This window comes from Pteropus medius, unplaced genomic scaffold (genome assembly GCF_902729225.1).
Source record: "Pteropus medius unplaced genomic scaffold, Ma_sr-lr_union100, whole genome shotgun sequence".
Lineage (NCBI taxonomy): Eukaryota > Metazoa > Chordata > Mammalia > Chiroptera > Pteropodidae > Pteropus > Pteropus medius.
In genome coordinates, this window is record NW_024356249.1 from 1,925,111 (window position 1) to 1,942,722 (window position 17,612).

General features: G+C 50.1%; 2 protein-coding genes across 4 annotated transcripts in view; one reads left to right on the plus strand and one right to left on the minus strand.

Moving 5' to 3' along the window:
* DENND2A (DENN domain containing 2A) overlaps positions 1–17,612 on the plus strand; it is a 114,620-nt gene that overhangs the window by 698 nt on the left and 96,310 nt on the right. Inside the window, exon 2 of the mRNA XM_039860798.1 lies at positions 10,595–10,651. Within this exon, the coding sequence (XP_039716732.1) occupies positions 10,631–10,651 (21 nt within the window). The 5' untranslated portion in view covers positions 10,595–10,630. The remainder of the gene's footprint in view (positions 1–10,594; positions 10,652–17,612) is intronic.
* Positions 801–16,726, minus strand: ADCK2 (aarF domain containing kinase 2). Of its 3 annotated transcripts, XM_039860804.1 has the most exons (8): positions 15,080–16,725; positions 13,502–13,648; positions 10,670–10,798; positions 9,595–9,690; positions 7,119–7,370; positions 5,629–5,757; positions 4,785–4,838; positions 801–1,195 (listed from the first exon to the last, which is right to left on the minus strand). In XM_039860804.1, the coding sequence occupies exons 1-8, from the start codon at positions 15,995–15,997 to the stop codon at positions 1,055–1,057; spliced, it is 1,866 nt and encodes a 621-aa protein (XP_039716738.1). In that variant the 5' UTR covers positions 15,998–16,725; the 3' UTR covers positions 801–1,054. The 3 variants fall into 3 exon arrangements, with proteins under 3 accessions (XP_039716738.1, XP_039716739.1, XP_039716740.1); XM_039860805.1 differs by lacking the exon at positions 4,785–4,838 and having other exon boundaries at positions 15,080–16,726; XM_039860806.1 differs by lacking the exon at positions 13,502–13,648.

The following is a 17,612-nucleotide window of genomic DNA, read 5'->3' on the forward strand; positions in this document are numbered from 1 at the left end:
TCACTGTCTAGAGCAGTGGTCTCCAGAGCAAGCAAGAGACACGGGAAAAATACTATTTTTATTTAGAAAAATAAGAAATTAAGTTTTACTAATATCCACTCTACAAGCGAATCTGGGATCCTCTTAGTCCACCTGGGCCAGCCACGGGTTAGGTCAGCTTTGAGAGAACAGTCCCATGGGTGGGCCCAGCGCAGAGGGACATGCAGTTGCCACTACCCTTTAGTTCACTGCTGGAGTGTAACTGGATGTGACTGCAGATTTCAAGCCCTGGTTAAGAGGCTATACTGTCTATATTATCTATATATTAATATGAACCAAAATTAACGCTGGACAAATGGACAAGGGCCTGAACATAGCTCAGAGAAACCTGAGTCTGAACTAATATGTGAGCACAGGGGAACTTTAAGAAGAGAACAGAGCTAATTCTGCTCCTGTCCCTAGTATGTCAGCCACATTGCCTTTTTTTTTTTTTTTTTAACCTTGTAATAAAATTTAGGAAGAGGTCAGCAAAAATTATTAAAAATTATAAGGAAGATAATTTGAAGTACAGGGAAATTTCCCCTAAGTGTATACTCTGCCTCCAGAGATTTGCTATTGGTGGCCTCACTTGCATAAAATTTATAAATTATACACATATATGTATATAAATATGTTCAACTTTTTACCAATAAGGGTACATAAAAGAAAAATTAGAAGCTATGGGTCTACAGGGTTCTGTGACAATTTCTAACCTAGGAGTCCAAGAGAACCCACCTGATCAGGGAGCATAGAGGGTTAAGAAGAGAAGAGAGAGAAACAAGAAAACAAAATAACTAAGTTTATTCATCCTCCACAGAACATTTCAACTTCTACAGCTGAACAGATAGGACCCTTCCCTCCTTTTACTTCCCCAAATAACCAAAAGCTGTTAAAACAGACACTTGAAACCAAATCAGTGAAAAGCAATGGCCTGCCTTCCACATCCCCATTTTAAAATGTTCAAACTGCCACAGGAGAGGCTGTTGGGAGTGGACTTTAGTTCTGAGCTAACGGCCAGTGCGTGCCACTGCCACAGTCACGGGGAGGACACTAGTTCTTTCAGAAGGAAAGGCTTTGCTGCCTCCAGGATGTCCAGTTTGGGGTCCAGAGAGCGACCAAGCCCCTCCAGCACCATGATGGCAAACACAATGGAGGCAAAGTTGCTCTCAAGCTTTACCTGAAACAGAAAAAAACGTGGTTCTTTCCAAAGCCCATTGATAAATAGAGAGAGTTCTGGATAACCATGTTGCTGTTTACTCTTGGCCTTTTGTACCAGCCCATGTGATTTTTTGCTATCCACCTAACATTCTTTCCCCCTACCATTCGGTTTCCCCACCATCTCATCTACTCACCCACCTTCCCATCCACTAGTATTACTAAGGAAAAATCTGGGGGTACGGTATGTACTTCTCTTGTGGTGTGTGTGTGCGAATGATTTTAAAATAATAAAATTAATATTTCACAGATATACCGGAAACTATAAATCTAAATAAGGGTCATTTTGCAAAATATACAGTAACCTTGTTAAGAAACCCCGTACAACCGTACAGCCGACTTTGCTCACACACAGGTGGAGCTTTTTCCACTTTAGAGCCAGGTTAATGGTAAATTCATTTACATCAAAATTGCTCAGTTAATTCTCAAAAGTGCTATCTCTGTCCCCATTCTATAGATCAGGAAACTAAAGCTCAGGGTGCTTAAGTGACTTGTTCAAGCCACAGAGTGAGAAAGAGTAGAGTCAGGATTTAAACCTAGAACTAGAATCGTTTTTCAAGTAGACAGAAGGTCATAAAATGGAAGGTTGACTTGTGGAAAAATAATCTTTGTTAAAAGTAATTAGTATTTGTCTCAGTTAAGGCCTGAGAAGTTGTCTAGAGTATCAGACAGGCCAATGAGCAGAAAGCTACGTGCTCCTGCTAAGGTTCAGGTACTTCCGGTCAGGACGTGAGAGGACCCTCGGCCACACAGGCTCTGTTCAGGGTCGGGGACCTGGGGCTTCAACACTATTGGGAATGTTTCATTCTTAAGCTGAGTAGTGAATTTTTTTGGTGTTTGTTGTATTCTTTCTACCTCTACATTTGTCAAAATTTTTATTAAAAAACTAAGTGCCTGAATAGACATTTTTCCAAAGCAGATGTACAAATAGCCAAAAAGCATATGAAAAGATACTGAACGTCACCAATAGTTAGAGAAATGTAGTTAAAACCATAATGAGATAGCACCTCACACCCATTAGGATGACCATTATAAAAATAAAAAAACAACAAAAAATAACAAATGTTGGTGAGGATGTGGAGAATTGAAACCCCTATACAGTTGGTGAGAATTCAAAATTGTGTATGTTATGGAAAACAGTATGGCATTTCCTTAAAACTAAACAAACATCAGATAATCTAACAATCCCACTTCTGGGTAAATATCCAGAAGAATTGAAAGCAGGATCTCAAAGATATTTGCACACCCATGTTCACTGCAGCACTACAAATAACAGCCAAGAGATGGAAGCAGCCCAGATATCCACTGATAGATGAATGAATAAAGAACACATAGTATATACATACACTGGAATATTATTCAGTTTTTAAGAAGGAAATCCTGTCACATGCCACAACATGAATGAACCTGAAGGACAGTATGCTGAGTGAAATAAGGCAGTCACATATGGACAATACTATGATTCTACTTATATGAGATATCTAGAGTCATCAAAATCATGAAAACAGAAAGTAGAATGGTGGTTGCCAGGGCCTGGGAGGACTGAGAAATGGGGAGTTATTGTCCAACGGGTATAGAATTTCAGTTTTATAAGATGAGACAGTTCTACAGACCTGTTACACAGCAATGTAGAATATGGTTGACACTGCCGAACTGTGCACTTGGAGATTTTTAGGGGTAAATTTTCAATTATTTTTTTACCAAAATTAAGAACTTTTAATTTTTAAAAAAACTAAGTGCCTATTATAGTGCTTAGAATACAGTAGCTGTTCTAGGCCCTCTCTCTGCTCTTCCAGCCTGGGAACAATTACAACAGTGTGTGAGGAAGGCTGTCTGCAGAGTGAGTACAGGAGGCAGAAGAACGAAGCAGCATTCAGACTACTGGCACCAGATCCTGGCACTGCCACGGGGGCCTTGGGGCCATTTGTGAGTTGCTTGGCCTCTCGGCATTGGTGCCTGCTTTGAAGAATGTTGAGGGGATTAAATCGGATACTAATAGATGTTAAATAGCCAAAGTAGGTACCACAGTACACATAGAGGGTGCTCAGGGTATACTGCTATGATTACTATAGTCATGGCTCCATCCAGCCCTCAGGGAGGCCCTGTGAACTTGGAGAGGCTCCTGCAGGTCACAGTTGCTGAGCAATGGAGCTGGGCCTGAGCATCAGCAACCTGCTCCACATCCTGTGCAACCAAACTCCCAGGAGTGTATGTTTATTCCTGTTTCTCTCCAAGCCAACTCCCCAGCAATGATGAAAGCTCTTCCCAATCCTAAGGTGCCATTCTAAAATAGAACTTAACAAAAGTTTAGGACAGCATAAAGTTTTTCACCAAAAACCCCACCAACAAAGTCAACCCCAGAGTCAGAGACAGGGTGCAGCCCTTGGCTCTGCTGTGCACAGCTGGCAGGACTTGGGGAGTTACTTAACCTCTCTATGCCCCAGTCTCTTCGTGGGGATAATACAGTATAGACCACACCTGCCTGAGGGGTTGTCCTGAGATTTCAATGAGGAACTGTAATAAAAAGCACCCTGCATAGCAGCTCTCAGGTGGTAGGCTTCCCACACGTGCTAGCTAACCCTAACTTGTAATCATGTGTCCTGCATACTCAGGGAGTCCTTTAGTCTGTGTCACTGTTTCATTCCAAGCCACAGCTATTGCAAAGTGGTTTTTGGAACAGAAGAAAGAGCATTGGTCTGAGACCTCAGCGTCGTGTCAAGTCCTGGCTCTGCCTGTGAGCGCCCTGCCCCCATCACACCTTCTGCTAGATGAAGGCTCTAGACCAGCCAGCTTTCTGACTCTTAACTCTGTGTTAGGATCCTTGCCAAATGGCTGCCTTTTCCATGTGATGTGTCTTTATCAGATCGCAGAACCTCAAGAGGAACAATAGGAAAAGCCATCTTCAGACAAGAATCTTCCTTTCCCTGCCCTCAACTCCTTATTTCCTGGGCTGGCAGCTTTACTTTGAGGAATAGCCCAAGACCACACTCATCACAAGTAGACAGAGCCGAGGCAAAGGCCAAGGTGAAGAACCTTGAGGCCACCTCTCTCCAAGGAACAGAACCTTGAGGCCACCTCTCTCCAAGGAAAAGCGCCCTGCATAGCAGGACAGCCCTGCAGGATCCTCTGAATGCATCAGGACAAGAGGCACCTCCTCTTGGGCTGCCCCCAACCCCAGGACTTCACACCACACAGGGAGGGGCTGTGCAAGCATGACTCACGTTAACACCAAGTGTCATTAATATGAACCGAGGAGAGAAAAGGCATAAAAAGCCCGTTTTTACGTTTGAAAATTATTTTTCTATAGCTAAGTATCACAGATACTTAGACGGCACAGACTGACAGGTACAGACAAACAGAGCAACAAAGAGCCTTTTATACCGAGTCAGGACACAGAAACAGCACTCTTCATGCAAATGCATTGGAAAAAAAAAATGTTTTCAAAAAACAAGGTCTCCTATAAGAGAAGTACCTCTCAGCACCCTGTGGCCACCCACCATCTCCCCAGAGACCTCCCAGCCTGACCTGATCAGCTCTGCCTGGGGCCTCACCTTGTGAGTCATCAGTAACTTAAAGACATTTGAGAGAAGGCTGGAAACTTGAAGCTGGAAAAGAGAACAAAGCTGACTGCAGAGAGTGCTGAGCCCCAGAACCACATCTCCCTGCCAGGCCCCTGTCCTGCCTCCGGTCCACCACCCAAACCCACCTACCTACCTACCTACACACACACACACACCCGTGTGCAGAAGGACTGCACACGCATGAGCCCAACTCCCATTTTGAGTCTGGGTTCAAAGACCCTTTCCAGGGAACAGGCCTGAAAGCCTGGCTACCCCTGTGCGTCTACCCCCAGCACATATAAAAACCACTTTGGAATAAGGAAGATCAGCAGCCAGCTGCTGCTCCTCACTGCCAGTGGGCCACTCCTTGCTAGTGTAGACCATGAACTTAGGGGAAAAAAACTGTCAGGTTAGAACTATGTGTAAAATACAAAGTGGGCTCTGGTTCAGGTCTAAGTAGAGGACGTGAACATTAGGTATGTCCTTTGGCTGCTCAGGAACTGTAGTCGTCCCTCCCTCCAAGCTCAGCTAAGCTCCAGATACAGATGAAGTCGCAGAACAGCTACACCCAGATGGGGTGGCACTATAAATGTCACTGCCCCAGCAGCCACCCTGGAGAACCTGGTCCAGGAACCACTCTTGAGAGCCAGGGATTTCGGTGGGCCCTCTCACACCCAGAAGATGTGGGCAGAGGAAAGCTTTATTTTTCATCTGCCTTAAAACTCAAACTCCCTGGAGACCTCCCCCAATAAAAAGATCTCCCGTCCACTTGGGGCTTGCTCTGTCCCAGGGCGAGGACAGCACACGGAGGCCTGCCCCTTGGTGCCCTGCTCACCTTTTCCAGGGTGATGGTGTTCTTCCTGGCCTGGGTCACCAGTGTGGCCATCTCGGCCTTGAATCCCTCCACATCCCTGCACTCACTGGCCCGAGCGTGATGCAGGATGAGCTCAGCCACTCTTTGTCCCTGGAAGATGCAAATAAGGGAAACCTGGTAGAGTTGGGGGGCACCAAACTAGATGCTCTGCGCAAACTGCTTCACATCTTGGTCGCCCCCACCTAATCAACCTACCTTCCTGTGCTTGGCTACCCCTCCTTTGTAATCTCACCCCCCAGAAAACCTGGTAACCGACCAGTCTTTCGAAGTCTCTCTTGGTCGGTGGAATCCTACCTGTGCTTAGTGCAGTCAGGACAAGGCAGTGTGCTGTCTCCTTTGCCCTCCAGGGCCACACGGGGCACAGTGTCAAAACCAGTGTCTGGCTGCTCATGCTCCACCAGCCTGGCCCCAGAGGCTCCAGGACCTGCCACCGGGCTGGACCAGCTACCCTCTCCTCGTGGGCCGCCTTCTGCCCCAGCAGAATTCCCTACTCGCAGCTGACCCAGTCTCTGTGCTCCAGCCTTCTCTCATCACCTCTGCCCAGGACACACTCTGACCAATGCCTCCATGGTCTCCCCGAGCACCGACCGCCCTCCTGGTCACTGCTAACGCCTTTCACCTTCACAGCACAGGAGCCAAGCTCTCCCTCCTTGGGCTGTGACCTTCTTCCTTCATCCAAACCTGTGCAGGGGACCTCCAACCCCGCCCACCACTGCACCTGTGTTTAACCTGAGCCCAGAGGACCCTTTTGAATTGGCCCAGGCTCAAGACTCTGTCTGTCCCCTTGGAAGCCTCCTAAGCAGGGACTCCCTTGAATTTGCCCATCTCTTTGTTTTTTAATCATCTTGCTCTTTCCCAGGGTCTTTCTTGCTGGAGAACTTTGCACGAGCCAGCCAGAGGGTTTTTTCATTGTCACCTTAACATAGCACTTTAAGTTGACTCCACAGAGGCTTTGCTGAATCCTTTTCTCTAAATAATAATTCTCAACCTTTGGAGCCCCTCAGCATCGCAGGGGTGGGAGAGGTTAAAACCCACACACGCTCCCCCACACCAGAGGTTCCAATGTGTCTCCCCGCACTTGGAGAATAAGTCCCCTTTGCTGCAGCTTCTCACCAACACTCCAAATCACAGCAAATGGCACAGACCAGGGCAGCCATTATTCAGTCACGGGGCTAGCAGTTCTAGTGCCCAGCCCTACGCTTGCTAAAGAACAAAGAGATACTCCCTCCTCGTAATGGCATTCGGGATGGAAGCACTTCTCATCCCAAACCATGAGCTGCTTGGAACTGGCCTGTCACACGCGCACATTGTGACATAAAGACCCTGACATTCCATCAGGAGCACCTTGGCTCCCAAAGGCATTTACAAGAATGACGAAGGCTGAGGAGCCCCGAAGCTCCTGAGGGCCTAAAAGATTTGGGCTCAGCTCCTGAGGGCCCAGCAGGTCTCACCTGCCCCATCGCCACCGCCATGAAAACAGCCCGGAAGTTCCTCAGGTCAGCGGCCTGTAGCTCAGCCACGATGCCGGCATCTAGGAGCACCAGGCGCAGCGGGCACCGGGCAGGCGCCACGGCCACCGCCAGCGTGTCACAGACGTCTACCTGCTGTAGCCGTTCCTCTTGGCTCTTGGACAGACCATCAGCACCCTGGACCAGGATGTTCCCAGGATGAAGGTCCGCATGGACGAAGTTGTCCACAAATATCTGAAAAGAGATCAGCACTGTCTGTTCAAGGCTGTCAACCCTCACCACCCCATCACCACCAGGCCACACGCGGATAAAGCTTCCAGGTGACAGTATGTTCCCAGTGATCAATTACAATGACAGAGAGGTGTATATTTTATAAAACCTCATTGTTTGATGTCATTAGCTCAGAATTTGTACAGGGACAGGCCAGGTTGATGTTTTCAAGTGAAAAGTTATTTTCAAAGTCAAGAACATTGAAAAAGATTATACAGAATTTATAAAATCAAAGCATTTCAAAGACTTATTTTTACTCTTGATTTCAGCAATTAATATTTAAATTAAAAATAAATATTTACTCATTGTTTAAAGATCTCCCCCAAACCTCTCTGTTCTTAAAATTCATAGAATTTCCTTTCTTTCAGAATATATCATAAATCAGACTTCTCCCCATTACTTCCATCTTTCACACAGTGACAGCTAACAGTGATACTGACAACCACCTACTGGCACATAGAGTCAGGTAGGCAGGGAGAAATGGCTTTGAGCCTGCTAAGCAGAAAGGAAAGCCCCAGGGACTGTGATAGACAGGAAGTCACACGTGACTTTGTGGATCAGAAATCTGCCTCCCATGAAGGGTCATCTCAGTGGTCAGAGAGACTACCAGCGATCCTTCCATAAGGGGAAAAAGAGAGGCCTGGTATAGAGGTGCAGAGCAGCTGCTTCTGGAGAGGCTCTCAGGGAACTCCTCTGGCCAACGCGGACTCCCTCCTCCTGAATGCAGGCCAGAGACCCAGGCCATACAGACCCTCCTAGTCCAGATTCTGGCTTTGCTATCCAGTGAAAATCCTGGGAACTGGAGAAGCTTGGGCCTGCACCTGACCCTGACTCCAGACTTCCTGGCATCTTGCTGTCAGCTCATCCCCTGGGGCCTACGCCCCCATCCTTGATCCCAGGAGCTGGAAGCCCCCCATGATCTCCCCACTCCCGGTGTTGTTTAGCACTGCACCCTTTCCTCAGCCCACAGTGCCCCCTCGGTGCCCTGTTACTGGGGACAAAAGTCTTCTGCCCACTGAGCTTCCACTGCACTGACAGTGGAAACCCGGCTCTCCCACGACAGCCCCACTTCTCCAGGAGCCCCTGGGGTGGGGGCTGCTGACTCTCCACACCCACGGACCCAAGGGCTGGAGGTGGAGTCAGGGCCGCTCAGCCCTCCCTCAACCTGAGCCCCTGAGCAGCGCTTACAGCCTCCTGGTGCTGTCAGCTTGCACCTGGCCACCACCCTGCCCTGAGTGCCCGTTCTCAGCGCAGCCCCACAGCCTTGGCCCCCGTGGCTCTACCTTGGTCACCTTGGTAGTTTCCTCCTGCTCTCTGACCACTGACAAACCTGGTTCTTTCTTACCCCGATGCTGTGCCCTCCAGACCTGACTACTCGTCCTGCCTGTTCAGCCTAGACCCCGCCATCCATCCCTCCACTGCTGTCTCTGTGCCAGCCACCAGGAAGACCTCAGACCCTAGACAATCTCGGTATCTTCTTTCTTTGCTCCTGCATGTAAGCTGCTAACAGTGCTGGGCTGCCACTGTTACTACTGATTATAAGTCACACTGCTTCAGGATCACTGTGTCCTTGTACAAGTGTCAACTCATGTAACCATTGTCAGGCCATCCTCTCAGGGGTAACACCTAGACTGCCTTCACATTCCAGCTGATGGAACCACTTCCTGAATAAATATCTAGGCTAGGACAGGCCCTTTCTAAACGACCCTTTAGTGTCTATACTTACCTTACATATCATTTAATTATTTGTGGCCTGTCTTCCCACTAAACAGTAGTTCCATGAATATTATAACCATGTCTGTCTTGCACACTAATGTAAATCCAGCACTTCCTGGCACATAGAAAATGCTTCATAAATACTTGCTGAATGAATGAATGAAGTAGCATTTAACATACAATGTCTTCAGCTGTTTGTCCTAAATGTAAGCAACTGGGGCAGGGCCCGGGTCTTGCTCTCCACCCTTCCCACAGCACCTTGCAGGGTGACCGAGTGCACGCCACTGCAAATATGCTTCATGGAAAGCCATGGCATGGACGGGCGTCTCGGTAGGCTCAGCTCTTTCTAGAGCAGACTTCTGACTTGGCTCGCCCTCCACCCAGGGTAGCCAAGCAGTGTCCCCGCCACCTCCCCACATGCAATTTGGCCACATGCTGGACCTGAGCACCCTCTCCCAGCCCACTAGCTCACCATCTTCAGGAGCATGTTGATCCCCAGCCACGCGATCTTCCTCTTCAAGTCAACAGGAATCCCTGCCTGCTGGTAACTGGACACGGGCACGCTCTCCTATAAGGCAGATCAGGGAGGAACAGTTTACCCTGGACAGCCCTGCTCCACATCCCCACGAGACGCACCGTGTTGCCCACCTATTGACTGGGAAGGGACCCAAAGAGTTTTTCCTTTCTTAGAACCCCTAAGGATCTGACACCCACAAGTTGATTTGAACCTATTTACGTTTCCCTTCCATAACACTTCTCAAAGGAAAACAAGTCCCATAGGTTTACTAGAGAGGAAACCCATTGGCTCTGCCACCCACAGGTAAGATGTAACGTCGTGAGAAGAGACAGGAGCAGACCCTGGAAAGCTAATTTCTGCTCAAAATCAGCTAATAGGAACAAGAATGAGCTCTGTGACCCTGAGCAGGAAAATGGAAAGATAAAAAAGAAGAGAAAAGAAAGGAGAGCTGGTAATATAGGTCAGTTATCTGTCAGAGCAGCCTAAGATAGACCTTGTTATCCTAATTAACAAAAGAACTAAAGCCTTGAGAGTTTAAGTAACTTGCTCAAGGTCACACAGCTAGTAGTTCTGGGACCTGGCATCACTTCCCTAGATCTCATATTACCATCTTTACAAAGGAGGCTGGACCAGGAGACAGCTAAGGCCAATCACATGACACAAACAGTTGTTGAGCACGTTCTCTGTGCAAACTCTAGCTGAGGGCATTTTACATTCAATGTGTCATTGACTCCTGGGACAACCCTATGAAGCAGGAACCCTTGCCCGCTGCCATATATGAGGAATCTGGAGTCGCCCAGCAAAAAAAATGGCAGAGCAGATTTTCAAATCCAGAAAGTCTGAGGCCACAACCAGGCTCTCGGTCACCACCTCACTATGCTGCTGCCCACCCTCGTGTCATATCCAGACTCCTTCAACATGTAATCGTGTGTTCTTTCGGCTTTTGTCTTTTCAGACTAAAGCGTTCGTGTGAATCAGAGACAGCCCAGCTATGAGTGAAAGGCACAGCCAGGTAAGTTCTGACTCTTACTTCATATGTTTCCACCAAAACATCACTGGTGACAAAGGGATGCAGGGGAGTGGGGAATTTGACAGAATTCACGTTCAGGAAGTTGCACTGGAAATGTTCTAGATTCCGAGCTTCGTAGCGCAGGTCGATCTACAAGGAAATGGAGAGAAAGATGAATGGGTAGTCGGGACACGGGGAAAGCAACACCTGAACCCCGAAGAACTGGAAAGTCACAAGAGTCACCTGCTTTCCCTTCCTGCTTCTGCCGCACGGCTCCCCAGGAAACGCGGGAGAAGGCATTCTGTGACGAAGGGCCTCCGGGAAGTCTGAGCCTCCTCTGACACCCTAGCAGCACATGGGTTTTGCTGCTTCTCCACTCCTCCCTCTCTGCCCACCCCCTCACACCAGCCGATGGACCCCTTCCCCATCTCCCAGGACTCCTCTCCTACCTCCCTGGGGTTTAGCTTTGCTGCCTCTCCAGGCCCACTGCCCTCACTAGCCCACCCTCTGGCCCTTTCCTTAGATTAAGGCCTACTTCCATCACAGGGCTAGCTCTACCCCTGACCCCATCACACTGACACTGCTCTCTCTAACTCACCACGCCTTCATTTGCCAGACTCAACGGCCCTGTTCCATTTTATCCTAATTCACTCTCTGGGTCCCCAGTACTAGTGTCACCGACACCTCGTTCTTCCTGAACCACTCTTCCCTTAGTACCTGCTCCTTGCTCTCCTCAGTTCTCCCTCTACCTCTCAACTGCTCCGTCTGGGTCTGGTCTCCTGGCCTTTCCTCCCAAGTGAGCCCCACAGATGCTGATGCCCGCTCAGCCCCTGACCCTCACCAGCTTTTGCTCTCCCTCTCGATCCCCTCATGTCCTCAGCTAGCACCTCCTGATGACAGAACCTTGACATCCAGTCTAGACCCCCTCTACCAGTTCTCAGACTCATTTCAAATACATCTGGACATTGCCCTGTGGAAGCACGGAGTCCCTTGAACATGATGTCTAAACAGAACTTACTTTCTTACTTTCTTACCCCATGTACCCAGTCACTTGAGAGTCACTACAGACTACTCCTCCTCTTTTACTCTCCATATCCATCAGTGCTCAATGCCATCAACTCTGCAGCCCTAACCACTCTGGGATTTATTCCCCTTCTCTGCCCCACTGCTTCTCCCAAGGTGATTTGCCTGAACCAGTCACCTAACCCTAACAAAAGCATCTGAGTTGGGCTTCCTGACACCGCCCCCCCATCACCATCTTCCCTCTCTCCAGTCCATCTGCTGGTGTCCCCTGAATTCTTAGGGATGACATCCAGCCAGGGGCGGGGCGGGGATGGTTTGGCCTTGCTTCTTTCTTCAGGTCCATCTCTTGTGCCTCCCTCTTCCTCTACCACCCAAAACTCTAGCTTCACCCAAATTAAATAGTGCTGAACACCCCAGCCTGCTGATCTACCCCCTCCTTTGCCTTCCTTATTCTCTCTGATTGGAATGTTCCTCCCCGTCTGGTCCGACAGTAAACACTGCTTACTTTTCAAGACCCAGCACGAGCCTAGGGAGCCTTGACCCTCGATGCAATGACCACTTTCTCTCTTGAGACCCAAGCAAACCCAACTGAACCTGTAGAGACTCCTACTGTAACTCTGATCACACTCTATTTGTAAGTACCTACAGGTCAGCACCTCCTGCCTACTTTATATTCCTTGTAGACGGGAAAATCTCACTTGCTTTCTTAGTTCGCCAGCTTCTAACAGACTCCCACACATACATCCACACTCTGGGACTGTGATAGGGCTACTGAGAGATACAATTAGTAGGAAAAGCTGATTTTTAAGGCAAAATGGGGTGAGATATAGAGACTTGAGTTTAATGTGGTGGAACACTACGATATCTATGAGACTTCTAGAAGGGGCACTGAAGCTCAGATGCAGTAGAACTGAGAGTAATTAATGCAGAGGTGGTTATTGGAATTGAAGCCATATTCTGTTTTAATTTCTTTCATCAAAGCCATACTACTCATAGCATAAAGCAAAGCTTTCTAAACAGTAAAACATCCCTGGGACTTAATGAGGACATAAATGAAGACTTGGCACACTGATTCTGAAAGACTGCCAACCTCTGCACTATCCAACAGGGAGCCAGGGCTGATGCGTACTCGGAGTCCTGATGGCCCCCAATGTGTTTACCAAGTCTGGCTACTTAAACAAGTGTCCCAAGGGTCCTAAATGGGAGGAGGTCCTTGTCTACTCAAAAGCCCTGGAAAGAAAGCAAAACAAAGGGACAATGCGTGTCTTTGCTAATTAATCTTATCACCCTGGAGTTCAGCCATTGATTGTGGCAGATAATGTTTCTGTCACACGGGAGTGATTTCACTTTCCTCCCAAGCACTAAGGAAGACTGTATTTCCCAAGCATCCTTGCGTTTACACGGGGTCCGTGTGGTTAAAGCTGACCTGTAGACTAGAAGTGATGTTCGTCACTTCCAGGCCTGGCCACAGATTCTCTGACATAATCCTCCATGGCCCCTCTCCCATCCTGCACCAACTCTAGATGACACAACGTGAAGATGGCAGTGCCGACCGTGGGAGGAAACTGGGTCCCTGAATAACTATTTAGTAGAGCTCCATCTCCCTCTTTCTGTTCAACCTGCATTGAACATTAATATAGCAATAACCTTGTTGAATTAAGCCACTGAGATCTAGGCATTCTTTGTGATATCAGCTAGTGTTATCTACCCCAACTAATACACCATATCCGTCATGACTTGCTGGGAATTTCCTCATTCAGTCAGCATTCACTAAACAGCCAATGGCAAGAACTGTGTTAGATGCTATTGACAACCGAGGGAAGAATTCACCTGTTGGACCATGAGCTTCTCAAATTCCTCCACAATCTCAGGCAAGCTGAGCCACTTGATTCCTGGCAAAAGTGCAAGGACTCGGCTGCCCATCTTCATCAGCAGCAGGTCCATCTGCACCTGAGAGAGCAGGCCAGGGTGCAACACCTTCCAGAAAGAGGAACAGTGGGACAGAGGAGGTGTCAGGAGGGCACACTGACCCAGCCAGGGCTGGGTCCCCACATCAAAGGAGAGCCAGGCCAGCTTCTCATCAGAGCAAGGGGAAATGGACCCAACACCCAGGATGCTCCTGCCTCCCTCACTCCCACGTGCCTTCTCCAAGGAGAAGCGAGGGCAGATCCTCTGCACTGCACTTAGCTTTCCTGAGAAGAATGGGTAGCCTTTTTCTTCCCGATGCATTAAGTGTAGATTGGTGGCTCCCAAAAAATGAGCAAAAGTCACTGGGGGATGCCTGTGGACCCCAGGCTCCTCCAAGACCTACTGAACCACCTGTTCAGGGAGTGGGGCTGGGAATCTGCATTTCACTGAGCACGCCAGGTAACTCTGTGTCAGACAGTCCACAGCCTGATAAAGAAGACCCCAGCGTCGGAGAACTCCAGCTCTGTGGTGGGATGGAAAGAGCTCTGGTTTCAAATTCCAGCTCTGGTTTCAAATTCCAACTCATTCCCAGTATGAAACTGGGCAAGCTACTGTCTCTGTCAGCCACCCGTTCCATTGTTTAAAACATGGAGATAACATTCCCTACCTCCACCTGAAATCCTTTAAGGAATAAAGTGGGGTATAAATAAATAGATATAAGGAAAACCAATGCCTACGTCGAAGGCATCTAGTCAAGATTAAACAGTGCGTCGGCCATGACTGGCAGTTCCTGGTTCACAGCAGGCATCCACTCCCTTCATCTTCCACAGAGTGAGGAAACTTTCAGGATATTTTTGGTCTGGTGTTTCCCAAGCATTCCAGACTATGAGAACCACTCGCAGCATTTATAAAAAGCCAGGCCCCAGGCTCTTCCCTTGGAACGTATGATTCAGTAGGTGTGAAGTGAGGCACTGCTGGGTTTTTTCCCAGTGGGTAAGAGTGTCAGGAGTCCTGCTACTTGTGTCTGCCACATCCCCTGGGTTGTGCTGAATAGGGGTGGAAAAGTGTGGAAATGAGAAATGATGGAGCCCAGACAGGGATGACTGGAAATGAAGAGAGAAGGAAGCCACTTCTATAAAAGCGAATACTGCCATCTTGGGCTCGCCACAGCACATCTATCTATCTAACCTAGTCTGTCTCCGATTTCCCGACCCCGGAGTAGTGGGTCAGCTGGAACATGGTTCCTCCACCCACAGAGGCAGCAAACTCCAAACCTCTTCATTTTCCTTTGTCAAGCAGGTCACACCACCACTCCCTCAAGCCAAGAAATAAAGCAGCTTGCACGTTACAAGCACTCAGATAATGATCAAGCTAACAGAAATCAATGGAAGGCAATGTGGGGTGATCTGCACAGGGAGACTCTTGATCTGGGACAGCTCCAGGGGTTTGGTGAGATTTTAGAGATGGGAAAGGCCCAGCTGACAACATCAAAGTACTTACTTTCACTGCCACTGGGATGAGGTGATCTGGTTCAGGTAGGCGGGCAGGTGCTGAAGCCTGAGACAGAACTGCATTTGATCCAAACAGGTGAGCTTTAGGGAAGAGCAGACTTTCTAGAAATGCCTGGTCAGCAAGACTTCCTTGAGGCCTCCACCCCTTCTCGACGTGACCAAAGAGTGCTTTCAGCCCCCCAACTGCCCCAGCTGCTGAGGAAGGCTGGGCAAGTCTCTGGATGCTGTCACTCTCCAGGAAGGCAGGATTGGCACGTGCTTTGTACACTTGGGCCACGCAGCCTGAACCCACAGGTTCCTGCTTGTCAAAGCAGAGGACCTTCACCCAGCCCTCCCCAAAGGCCTGCTGCAGGACGTGCTCAGTGTGAGTCCAAGGGTGTGGAGGCACCCGGACGTGCAGCTTGGAGAACTGGGCACAGAAGGCCTCTGAAAAGAGATCTCGCCGGGTGCTGGCCCATTGGCCCAACTTGATGTACGTGGGACCTGAGGTCTCGGTGGCTTTCAGAAGCAGGTGGAACCAGAGGCTGGAGACACTGGGAGCCAGATATGTGAGGGGGTAGAGCAGGAGGAGGGGAAAGAATTTCACCAAGAGAGCCCCAGCCCGGAGCCAGAGCCGCAGGTGCAGAAGGAGGCAGCCTAGCCGCCCCTTCTGGGAGACTCTCTCCAGAGGCCCATTGCCAGCCAGGTCACTCCAGCTGGCCGTTCGCTGGCACAAGCTCTCAGGGGCCCCCTCACCAATGTTCCCAGAGACAGAGATGAATTTGGGCAAAGTGCCAAGCAGAAGCCAACAGAGTCTGGCATTGCGAGGGCATCCAGAGGGTCGCAGAAGGCTGAGGTTCGTCCTGAGCTCAAAACCCCTTAGGTGCAACAAGTAGACCCTGACGGATAAGCGCCAGGGGGTCACCATCCTCTCCCAGAGGTCCACAGCCTCGGCTGCCTGCCCTCAACTTGAAAAGCACCTACCTATGTCCACGCCTTGGCAAGGCCGACATGAGTCCAGGGCCACAGCCAAGTATTCCACTTAAAACTGGGGCACCTGCCGGATCCCACAAAGCTCATGTGCAGTCCAAGCCCAGTCCTGTTCCGGCAGGGCCGCACCACCCGCTAGGCCGCACCGCCCGGCCCCGCCTTGGCCGCAGGAGGGGCCGGCCCATCCGTCCCTCCCGCTCTACCTCCAACTCCCTCGGGGTACCTAGCCTTGGTCTAAGGCCCCAGACCGTGGCGCCTACGGGGTCTAAACCCACTGTGAGAACAGGAGCGGCCAAGCCAGACGTGAAGCCAGGCCCAGGGTCGGGACGCGACCTGCGCGCGGTGGCTGAGCGGGCCGAGACAGAGCCAGGCGGCCGCAGGGTCACCCGCGCGTGCCAGGGCCAGCGCGAGATCGTCGGTGTGTCCGGGCGCCCGCCGAGGGCTGGAGCGCCGCAGGGCTGGGCGGGGGAGGGGCAGGTCTGGGGGTGCTGCAAACGGCCCAGGCACAGAAGGGCGTCGGGGGCCGGGGCACCAAGGGCGGAAGAGGGAGAGCGGAGGGTCAGGGTGCGGAGTGCCGGGGATCGGGGCGCCAAGAGCCGGTAGGGGGCTGCGGAGGCCCGAGGACCGGACGCAGAGGCCGCGCAGCCCGCTCTTCCGGGAGCGCCCCGCCCGCCGGCGCTGGGACGGCCCCTTAAAGCGGACGCGGCGCAGACACCGGCTGAGGCTCGCCTGGTCCTCGGGTCCTGGGTCCCAGATACAGATTTAACACAACACGCAAACGCGCCCTCCCCCTTTGCCCGCGCGCATGTCTCTCCACTGACATCTTTGTAGCTTTCCTTACAAAGAGCGTCGAAACGCCGAAAGGCGCCGTGAATTGCAAGCGGTTCTGACCATGGGTCGGTTTTTCAGTTCAGTGGGATGGTGGACTGGGGCCGCGGGGCGGGGCGGGGGGTGCCGGGGGGCGGGGGGGATTGGTGCTGGAAGTCTCAGGCTGCAACCATTTGGGGAAGTGTGTGGATCTTGAGGAGTGGCTCCTGAAAGGCCGTGTTCACTCATTCAATTAAAACTTATTGAGCCTCATAAGTATTTCTTAAGCTGAATCTAATCTTAGTAGAGTCTCAGGAATGTGAATTAAGATAGGTACAGTGCTGGGCGCTGGGGACGTGGAGACACACATCCTGCCTTTATAGGCTCACCATTTATGAAGGAGACCACGCAGGGGGACGCAACGTGTGGCAATAGTCATGAAAGAAATGAGTAGAGAGAACCAATCGGATATGGCTCCTTTGGAGAGGAAGGGGGGCCTTGAGGAGCAGGAAGGTGTTCAGACACAAAGAATAAAGCCCTAAAATAGGAGTTTGGTGTGAGGTTTTTTTTGGTTGGGGTGGGGGGGACGGATTTGTTTGTTTGTTTGTTTGTTTGAAACTTGAAGAACCAAAGGAAGGCTAGTTGGCTCTAGAGAGCAAGGCAGGGAGAAATGGAGCTTAGAAATAAGCCAGCACAGCCAGGGCAGACCCAGTGGTCCTCCGCTCTGCCTGCGGGGTTTATGAGGC